Source organism: Chanos chanos, chromosome 12, assembly GCF_902362185.1.
Source record: "Chanos chanos chromosome 12, fChaCha1.1, whole genome shotgun sequence".
NCBI lineage: Eukaryota > Metazoa > Chordata > Actinopteri > Gonorynchiformes > Chanidae > Chanos > Chanos chanos.
Window position 1 is genome coordinate 9,865,941 of NC_044506.1, and position 11,534 is coordinate 9,877,474.

General features: G+C 42.7%; 1 protein-coding gene across 1 annotated transcript; it reads left to right on the top strand.

Annotated features, from left to right (window-relative positions):
- The first annotated feature begins 3,147 nt into the window (after positions 1 to 3,147).
- LOC115825721 (cyclin-dependent kinase 5 activator 1) lies at positions 3,148 to 4,107 on the top strand. Its single transcript, XM_030789515.1, has one exon. It carries the CDS (start codon positions 3,148 to 3,150, stop codon positions 4,105 to 4,107), a length of 960 nt encoding a protein of 319 aa, XP_030645375.1.
- Positions 4,108 to 11,534: the final 7,427 nt, after the last annotated feature.

Sequence of the window (11,534 nt, forward strand, 5' to 3'; positions counted from 1 at the left end):
ATTTCATCACTAATATGTAATTAAATAAATCTCCAGTGAAAGTTAGAAACTCATCGTTCTCTTTTCCACAAAAAACATAAACATGAACGAGCAAACACAAGTTTATCTCACAAAGTTACTGACATCATTGCCAAAAAGGAAGGTTTTTTTTATTTGTTTGTTTGTTTGCTGTGTAAGTCATTACGAAGAACAACATGTAAATATTAATGAGATGAGTGGCTAGCAGACAAGGCAGAGACACAGTCTTTGTTTGTGTCATTGGGGACATAAGTGGTCCATTCATGGTCATCCATACTTGGATGAGTTTTGCAGGAAGTTTAGCAGCTCTGCAGTTCTATGTGAGTATGAGGGGGAGGAGCCAAGAGCAATGTCAAGATCACCCTGTAGAACTGTCAGCCAATCATAATACTCCCCATATGATGCTTCATGCAGAAGATTAACATGTCCTGAACAACATGCACATTTTTAGAGTTACTGCGTGAGGACTAATGTGTTTAAGTCTTTGTAATTGGCACCATGTGATGGTTGATCAAATATCAAAGTAGGTTTTTGTCATTTTTGTGGATTTTTCAATAAACAGTGACCAACAAAACATCTTCTTCCATGCGCAGCTGCTTTATTAACTAGCCAGCATATGGCACTGGCCTTTTCCCGGACTTTTTTTGCTAAAGAATTCCCATTATCGTGATCCTCTGCAGAGAGAGGTAATGCAATAATATTTTGCAGCTTAACTGTCAGTATACAATTTTGCCAAAGGTGTGCTCTACATCAGTATACTTCTCTCTCTCTCTCTCTCTCTCTGCTCTGCCTTCCTTATTATTGCAACACTCTCTTAGTTAGGACGTGACAGCCTGTCTGCAAAAACAGCAGCAACACAAAGTTACAAGTCAGCCTCACAACTTCCCCCACCACATCAACAATGTGAAAACGACTCACTCCTTGCCCTGTTACCGAATCACACACTCCGCAGAGGGTTCATCTACTCTCACACTATGTCAGATTCTTCTAATACTGGTACAGAATGGAAGAGAGAGAAAAAGGCATCTTCTCGCTTATAACACAATATACACTTTGTGCCCATAAATGAAATAAAAAAAATTTAAAAAAGAGGTCACAAAGCCTTGGAAATCATTTTGCACCTGTCTCTGTCACAGAGTTAAGAGTCTCATCCCTATCTTGATCATTTTACTCCTGGCCAAGCTCTTCATTGTGGCTGTAATCATGTCGTGTAATCAGGATGGTGACATAACCCAGGCCCTGCACTTCAATGAGGGCACCTCATTCACATCATGCCCTTCCTTTGCACCCTCATCATCAAGAATCCTTTGTGCATTACTTTCTGCCTCAAGAGAAAAAAGACTTAAAATATCTCTAACCACTCACATATTGCCAACTGCTAAAGTCAGGTGAAGAGGACACATACACACACACACGCACACACGCACACACACACACACACAAACTCAAGAGAAGACGGTTCGGTCTTGGGTATTGTGTGGTAAGCTACATTAAGTTAACGGCACTTCATGATTATTTACCAGATCATCTTATATGATTGCATTGCTGCCACACATGAGAATGTCCAGAACCTTTGTAATTCGCTACATAAGTGTTTAAAAAGCTATATATATCCTGTATGCTTAATATCCCTTCGGATCACAATTAAGATACATAGTGTTAACTTTTTGAGTGTTGTACGGAACTTCTGAGTCAATTAGCGGTGGATCTATAGGCTACAAATTATTGTTTTGCAGTGAAGTATATCGAGAAATGTTATGGAAAAAAATCTATTGCGATAGCCTAACGATATAAAGGTTAGGTGCGCTGTATGAAGATTAAAATAGACACTATGCACAATTGGTGCATGTTGAGCGCGTCAGTGTGCACACGCGCGCCGCAAGGAGGAGTCTCCCGCAAGGACACAGTTTCAGTGACGGTGCAACGCGGCCCATTCAGATATGCAATGCGATCCGAGAGGTGACAGATGACAGCGGGAAAGTCGGAGGGTTTTTTTTTCCACAAAAATATAAACTGGTGTCTCTTAAGATCATAAAGTAGAAGTTCTACGATGGAAACACTGCGAGTCGACTTTTAAAAGGTTTGCACCCAAATGGACGTTTTCATGGACTTTTTATGCAGCGCTAAAGAAGAGGAACATATCGGATGAAGCTCTGCTGAACAATGCTATATAGTTTATTAAACGCAAATAATCAACGGATAAGAAATCTTCTCTGGACAATTGATGCTACAAAACAGTGCGCACTCTAAATCGTGCACTTCAGCAAAGCTGTTGGAGTAGACGGCGAACTGCGAGCTGCGAACAGCCTATCCGTTGCAGGTGAGCATCTAAAAAATATTCATGAGACAAAGCGTACTCATACAAATATTCAAACTATCGTATTAAGTATGTTAATTAATGTTTTCCTCGGCCAACCTAAGAATACGTTGTAGACCAATGTTTTTGTTTTTTTTTAACAGGAACTAGGTTATTGAATTTATCGAAAATTAAATGATTGGGTAATATGTCGCATATTGGGTTTTTTTGTTGCTGTTGTTGTTTTTGGTAAATTTGGTTATTTTACATACCGGTACATCAATTTCGGAGCTTCAATTGCAATCTTAGTCTAACTAGTTTATATCTGGGTCAGACTTCTTGGCTGTATCCCTCACGAGACTCACATTGTGGAAAACACTGCATGCTGCAAAGCCGTGTCTGGTACCGCGCGGACCTGCAGCACCAAGATGAGCGCGTTTAAGAAAGTTATTCTGTCCCTTTTAGTTATTCTTGTATCTGAAAAAGTATTCGTTTTCATCTTCACAAATTCTGTACTGTCGCCCACTATTATTTTCAAACTTTTTACGAATGTCTTATCTGAGATATTATTTAATGCGTTTAACTTAACATTTTTTGTATTTTTCGTTTTGTGTTTTTTTGTTAATTTATTTCATGCTGTTATTATTTATTATTATTATTATTATTATCATTATTATTATTATACTAGGAGTCCATCCATGCCACTCATCTGTCCAGTACTGACCGCCTGGATTCTGAGTGTTGAGCTGGAAGAGCATTGCCCCTGTATTTCCGCACTGCTCCTGCTCCAACCTGCGCAGTCATTTGATTGAGCTCTGGATCACTGACTCATCATGGGCACGGTATTGTCGCTCTCGCCAGGACCCCGGAAACCCAGTTACTATGACGACCGACCCGGCTCCCTCAGCCACTACCCAAGCTTGAGCAGTCGTTCTCTCAACACGCAAAAGGACCGCGGCCTCAAACGTGGCCACTCCATCTTCCTTCCGGCCCTCACCTGGAAACGTCTGGTCGCATCCACCAAGAAACGGGAAGGTTCCAAGAAGGGTTGCACCGGTGGGCCAGGCAACGTCGGGGCCCCGCTCAACAACAACAATAGCATTTATCAAAAAGATCCTGTCTTACACCTCAACCGAGAGAATGTGAAGAAGTCACTGTCGTGTGCCAACCTCTCCAGCTATGACGGTCCAGCAGGACTGGGCCTGGGTTTGGGTTTGGGCTATGGTAAACCCCAGCAGTTATCCTCAATGAAAAAGGTTCCCCACGGTACAGGCACATCTTCACCCAAGCGAGTGATTGTCCAGGCCTCAACCAGTGAGCTGCTGCGGTGCCTGGGCGAGTTCTTGTGCGGCCGCTGCTACCGTCTCAAGCACCTGTCGCCCGCCGACCCGGTTCTGTGGCTCCGCGCTGTGGACCGTTCGCTCCTCCTCCAAGGCTGGCAGGACCAAGCTTTCGTCACGCCGGCCAACGTGGTCTTCGTTTACATGCTCTGCCGTGACGTCGTAGACGGAGACCTGGTATCCTCAGAGCATGAGCTTCAGGCCATACTGCTCACCTGTCTCTACTTGTCCTACTCCTACATGGGGAATGAGATCTCCTATCCCCTCAAGCCCTTCCTGGTGGAAGCTGGCAAAGAGGCTTTCTGGGACCGCTGCCTGGCCATTATCGATGCTACCAGTGCCAAGATGCTCCGCATCAATGCAGACCCACACTTCTTCACCCAGGTCTTTGCCGAGCTAAAGAGCGAAGGCGGCTGTGGGCCGCAGGACTATTGCAGGGTCCTTGACCGGTGAGAGGAGGGGTAAATCCTACCCTCTTAACCTCTCTCCATCGAATCACACCACCAGCATCCTCGGTGTCTTTCCCCCCAAGTCTTCATCCCAAAACAGAGAAGTACCTGTCACCCCAATGTTCTAGCAGACTATAGGGTTGCTTTGAATCATTCCATCAATGTTTAGGTCTCCTGTCCTCATATCTAGGGGATATGTGAACTTGCCCTACTAAGTATTGCCACATGCTCTTCAGGGCGCAAAAAAGAACTGTGAAACAGGTCATGGGAGAGCTCTTGCTGGTTGTGTGCGAGTGTCTAGAAAATGAACCTGGTTGTTCCATACAGTAAACGAGCACAATGTTCACTCGCCCTCAGAGCCACACATCTTGAAGCAAGACTTTGTAAGATGCTATATGGTGCATTCACTTAAATGCCACTCATTTAACATGACGTGAATGATAGGGGCGTACAGTCATGGTCATTATCTCCGTTCTCTGTCCCTCCTCCTTGTGTGTTTGGGGGCAATGCTGAATTTGTACAATGATCCCATGGGCACTGCACCATTATGTCACATCCTTTATGCTCTGCACATCTCCTACTGGAAAGTGATAGATCACTTTTCAGGGTCATTTAGTGTGAGATGAGGCATTCAGCCCCAAAGGCAAATACACACATGATCAAGATGGTGGAATGAAACAGGGGTTGGTTACGCTGTTTAATAAAGCTCAGAAAAATTGATCTTTTTTCCTTCCCAAAACACTTTACAACAGAACCTGTGGTAAATGTCAGTGCAATGTACTTCATAAGTGTTTTAATTGTCGCATGGGAAAAGGTAAAGGGTTATGTAATTTATTTGGTTTTGTTGTGGGTTTTGTTGTGTGTTAAACAAGCGCTTTCTCTCAGGGGGAGTGAGTCTTTGGCCCAAGGGAGAACAACCAGATCAGGCCATTTAGTTAGTAGAGCTCTGTGCGTTTCTGTCTCTTTTCATTGCATTTTCCTTCAGTGGAAAATCCTGGTGGAAGCAGTGTGTGTATGTGTGTATTTGTGTGTGTATGAGTGTTGGGATGTGGACAGGGTAGGTCATCAGCTGTTTACCAATGTGTTGCCCTTCCTTTGTTTCATATGCCTGTAGTTAGGGCACCGGCTGCAGTGGCATTAACAAGATTAACAGATTACCGCCACACACACACACACACACACACACACACACACACACACACACACACACACACACACAACCACCCCCTCAGATGCCTCTCAGTGTGTTCAAGCCCTATGAGTTCAATGGCTAATCCATGATACTCTGTCTTTTGGACTGCGATTCACAGTGGTCTGCGAAAATAGGAGTCTTTTTGTCTTGAATTCTTGAATAGGCTAAGGAAACAATGCATACAGGTACACTGAGATGAACCTTATTGTGTTTAAAGGCAACAGACTCTGTATTTAGGTCATCATACATGCGTTTCCTCATTTGGCACTTACATGTCCTTGTATACATAGGACATGGGCCTCCAGGAAACCAGGAGTCACTATTTTGGCAACTAAATTATTGCTTTAGCACCATCTCCCATCCAAGCATGTTAATTGAGGCCTCTTGTGTATTTGAATGTTTTTGTGTGTTTGTCAAGCACAGATGAGCCTCTGGGCCACAGGGCTGTGTGTGTCTGTGCGTGTCTGTTCACACAGGGGATGCATTCAAGCTGTGCACATAAAGTTTGAGTTTAGATCACAGTTGCCAGGACAACCAAAGCATCTGATATAAATCAGGACAAATTGGGGACTAATGTAAAAATAAAAAGGAAGGAGGTAGAGCGATTTAAATAATTGAAAATTCATTTTAAGGAGGGTTCCTAAGACTGAAGCCTTGAAATTATTTGAAAACAGCACAAGTCAAAGCAGCAGTGAATTCCCTACAGTCAAAGCTATTGTCCTCAGTATATGGCCTCTGTAGATTGTAGGTCTCTGATGTCCATGCTCAACAACAGCATGTGAAGGGACATACGCCTCTTAATCTTATTGAGGCAGGACATTTAACAGGCAGTGCCGTGGTTACCTAAATCCTCCTCCACGAAATACACACACACACACACATACACACACGCACAAGCACTAAAACCAAATGAATGCAGAAATTCATATTCAGATATACATACTCAAACTAATTCATGTGCGCGTATACACACACACACACACACACACACCAGTATACACGTGCATGGACACGCAGCCTCTCCTACACACCGTGGTAATCCATTCTTAATCTCCCTCAACCCAATCGACTAGAGTGAGATGAAAATGCAGAATTAACAAGATGCCATACTGTTAGTCCAAGTTTTCTTTTTCACACTTCCTGTGCTGTGACTGGCCACAGTCTCTCTCCAGCCCCTGTTAAAGTGAAAAAATTCCTTGTACAGAACATCCCTGAATTTACAGATGGTTACTGCTGTGCCCAAGGTTATGACTTAGCACAGACTGTTCTCTGAGAAGCCTGACTTAAGGGAAGTCTGTTTTCTCTGTTTAAAGAGTAGTGTGTGTGTGTGTGTGTGTGTGCATGTGTGTGTTTGTTTGTGTTTGTGTGTGTGTGTGTATGTGCATCCATACAGGGAGCTACAGGAATGACTCAGTATTGTGCTCATGTTGGAGAATCACCGTCTCACTTTCAGACGTCTGTGGTGTTTTGATAGCAGGGTGGCTGGTATTGTCAAGAGGTGCTGCACTCTCCATGCAACTCCAACCATAAGGGCATTATTATATCGCATGTAAATAACCACCACCCAACTCCATCCTCGTTCGACACCCCCCCTCCCCCCCCCCCCCCCCCCCCCCCCCCCCCCCCCCCCCCCCCCCCCACACACACACACACACACACACACACACACACACACACACACTCTCTCTCTCTCTCTCTCCCTCTCCACAGACACACCGCTTGTTGTTCTTGGCCTGTTTGGACAGATTCAGTATCTGTGCATTGTGTGGAGTAGAGGGCTGACAGGGAAGGCTTGTTTTGCTGGTCGGCATGCACAGCCTAAGTGATGAGAGCTCTGTGGGGTTCTGTGGTGGTCATGGTATGGAGAGTGAATGTGACACATAGTGTTACAGGCTAGAGCTGCTTCCACTTGGATTCTCATGTCTGGCAGTGCTCAGAGGTCTGGGTTATCTCCCCTCTGGAATTGTTTATTCACTCATCTTTACTTCTTCCCAGAGAAGATCTGTATACATTCAGTAGCCCCTATATCAGTATTGCTTGTTCTGTTTATACGGTTTGGTCTAGTCGCATATACATTGAGTCGATTTGTACTGAATCTTTTTGAAATATTGCACACAAGCACACATAATGATATGTTTGTATGAGAGAGATAGTCTGGTTACTTAATGTGTCTAGCTACTTGCCCTGGTGAAGCTCATTTTTTCATATCCCTGACTGCAGCTTTTATGTGTGATGTTTTTGGTTTTTTTGTTTGTTTGTTTTTTCAAAGTGTAAATTGCTAATTATAGAGACAGAAATGCAGAGGTTCCGCTGTAGCAGGCATTGTAGTCAAAACTTTTTGTTTTGTTTTGTTTTTTTCCATGGTTATGAGCCGTTTTTTTGTTTGTTTGTTTGTTTGTTTTGTTTTGTTTTTTCCATTTATTTCCTCTCCACGACAAGATCACAACCCGTCCCCGTCCAATCAAATGCTCAGCAGGATAATCATCAAGTGAAAACCTGCTGTCACCAATCAGATTTCTGAAAAGGAACTATTTCATCGTTGCAAACCAATAATACTCAAAAGGATCAAACATCTATGGACGCGGAAGGCCGTTACACCTCATGTAGATTATCCACTACTGTACTTGGAGACTTAAAAATGACAAAAGAAAAAAAAAAACTTCCGGGTGGCCAGTTCAAGGCTCCATGGAATATCACCTCACAGTGAAAAATGCTGTCCTTAAAAAAAAAAAAGTAAAACTAATGTGAGAACCCCAAGACACTGAATGAACTGCTGGAGTTCAGGGCAGAATGATGCGCCCCAGCCTAATGAAACGTGAGTCAGAGAAAGACTTAGTGATCAACTGTTCCAGACTGCCATGTAGAGGCTGTGCTTTTTGGCGTGGGTCTGGCTTTGGTACGAGACTCAGGATATGGGACATGGCGTTTGAAACAAACTCCTCTCTGTAAGGGGCCATGGCTCTGTGAGCTGTGGCCAATTTATTGACATTTTATGCTGCTATGTTAAGTGTAGAATTTAAAAAGGCACACCATGTAGAGTCTGTTCGTTTGCAAACTAGGAGCAATGAAATTAGTGTGGTGTATATATGTTGCTGTGTAACAAAACAAACCAACTGAAAAAAAAAACATATATATATATATATATATATATATATATATATATATATATATATATATATATGAATAAATATAAATAAAATGAATCCTGATTTGCTAAAGTGGTGGTGTGCATGCCAGCCTGATAGTCCCTTTTCTTTTCAGTTTTTATGTAACTTGGTTTGAGATTAAATGTAAGTTCTTTTGTTAACTTAAAATATTTGCTTTAGTTCGTTTTTGGTTTTGGGATGTCAACAGTATTAACATGTTCATAATTGACTGTTACATTTCAGTTGTCATATTTGATGTGGTTGTTATAGTGACAGAGAATTTGCTGTCACTATAACCCCCAAATCCTGTGTACCTTTCTCTTTGTATCTGAAGCATGTGAAAACTGAGCAATGACAGAAGCTAATGGTTTGTGCCAGTCTGTCTTTGAAAAACAAAGACAACCATTATACATTCAACTTGGTTGTTTTTTCAACATTATCACAAGGTTGTAGGAAGAGTTGAAGATTTTATGCTGTTTTTCCGGGGTTTGAAAAGTAACGGTGAGGGGAGTTCAAGCTGACAGCGGTCTCTTTAAAGAGGAAGTGCTGTCGTTATTTTCACTTCCTGTGTCGAGGTTATGAAACATGACCCACTCTTCAGCAACACAAGCAGAAAAGAAACGATAAAACAAGACAGCATGCAAATCATGAAGCCCCATTGTTTTTCGTGTATTTCTTTAGCAAATGAAGAGGCGATGGGATCAGTGCTAACCCTGGTCGATCAGGCATCGATTAACGCTAACTGGGACATCACACATGGTGGCTCTGAACACACACACACACACACATACAGAGGGAAAAAACAACTTCCTCAAAGAGGGATCATCTAGAAGTTTCCATTTTTTAAATGCCACTTCTCAAATCTAGCAATGGGTAAAGAGAAAACCATGTTTTGGTTCTAGTGGCAGGTTCCTTTTGTCAACAGAGTCAAAATAACATCCTCTCATTTCCTCTTTATTACTCTAAATTGAAAGGAATAGACCTCGTCGCTCAGGTCATAGTGCGCACCTGTGTGAAGGGAAAGGGGTTGGTGAAAATACAGACAGGCTCAGCTCAGCTTAGCTCACAATCACTTTTCTCCTCTTCCTCACCTTCATCTACCCAAACAGACCTCCTTCGACTTTGCTCGCCTCTTGCCTGGCAGTCCCTTGCCCTAGTTTCTGACTTTTCTGGTTGCTTGGTGAGTGTGTCAGAGCATCTTAGAGGGACTTCTGTAAACCCACCTAAAAAACTTTTCTGTTTCACTGTTTTTGGGGAAAAACTTGAACTATAAGAAAAACACAAATGAACAAAAAAAAAAATGTGACTGTTTAATATTCTGATGTTCCGCTATCTTTTTTTTTTTCAGTACAATTATGGATAAATTATTATTATTATTATTACTATTATTATTATTATTATTTAATAAAGTATTGGGATGAAAGCTTTTTGGAGTCGGTTACATGTGTGTATCCTGTCCACACACAAGACATCAAACATTCAAACATATACTAGACCAGAACCGATCTGAACAACTGACAAATAATTAAAGGCCGGAAAAAGGAATTTAATGAATTTGTGACAAAAAATTTGTGAAAAAGGAAGAACTACTCGACTACCAAGCAATTCAAGCTTAACTGCTAATTATTTACAGGTTTTTACTGTTGGTGGTGGTGGTGTTGTTATTGGGGTTTTTTTTTTTTTTTTTGCCTTTTTGCCTTTTTTCTCAATTGTAACATAAGCAGTCTGTCTCAAATCTGGAGGTTTTTGAGAAAAGTAAAGACTAAAAGCAGCGATAAAGTATCTAAGTTGTATGCCATGGTTTTGTTTCAGTGTCAAAGACTGAAAACTGCCACCTTGTTCACCCACAAATCACAATCTGACACTCCTGAAACTGCCCAGCATCTGCCAGACGTACGCACTTCACTATTGTGTCCCCTGATATACACGCACCGGCCCTTTATGAGTAATGTAGGCACGCTGTAAATCTAAGAGGGACATTAAACCCTTCAGTGTACATCTATACAATCTGCCCCAGCAGTGCAGATGGTCTTTCTAGTTTCGTGTTCAGGGAGGTGTGCTGACCACGTTTCTCATCACTTCTCAGCAGAGACTTCCCCGTCTACGTGTGTGGCATGTACAGGAAGAGGTTTTGCCCTGTTTTACATGCTTGAGAAGTACTCGATGGTAACCATCGCGGGTCAGCAGCACAGTAGAGAGTGAGCGTGCAAGTTTTGAACGCTGCATGTGACTTTGAGTCTGCATCAGAGCGCGGTGGGTTGTTGATGTGTTATGTTAACGCCAACACAGCAGTCAGCGGTGTAGCTGCCTCAGGCCTCCTTCTGTCACTGTTCATAAACAGCAACATACAGTAAGTCTCAACATTTTACCCCCAGAAACAAACATCACTAATGTCCACCACTGCGTCATTCCTGTTACTCAAAAGTGGGGTTACACTGAAATGCCTGGTACAGCCAATGAAGTAAAACTATACAGTATATACATTAAATGTGTAGATGTGTTTCTCTTCACAGCTGAAACAGACAAACGAGAAATAAGAAAGGGCTTCATTTCACTCAAGAGTTTCATTATGAGAGGGATCACACATCACTTACTTCTGTGCAAAGTAAAAAGGATTAATGCACAATCAAATCTAAAAACAACACGAAAGGAAAAAAAAAAACATTCAGCTTAACAATGACTCTGAAACATCCCTTCTCCTTCTGGAAACAGAAAGGACGGGACGGACAGGCGTATGGTTTTCGGACAGGGCGGTACCCGAGGTCAAAGACTCCGTCCGGCGGTTGAGAGGAAGGCTGAGGTGAAGGGAAGATCAGTGAGGAAGGAGGGATTGAAGGTAAAAGATGAAAAGACAGAGGTCTCTGTGCAGATGGCTGGCCTGGCTTCTATTGCTTGGCTGCCCCGCCCTCGCTCAGTCTGTGGTGGACACAAATCTCCTGGAAGGTTTCAGTCTTAGTGTTGTCTTTTGTGTGCTGCCATATAGGGCCTCTAACGCCGTGTCTACTGCACCCACCCCCAGATAAATCTCTTCTGTGAAGGAATCTTCGAGGTGACCCCGGGGGACAATGTCGATACCATATTCTGATTGGACAT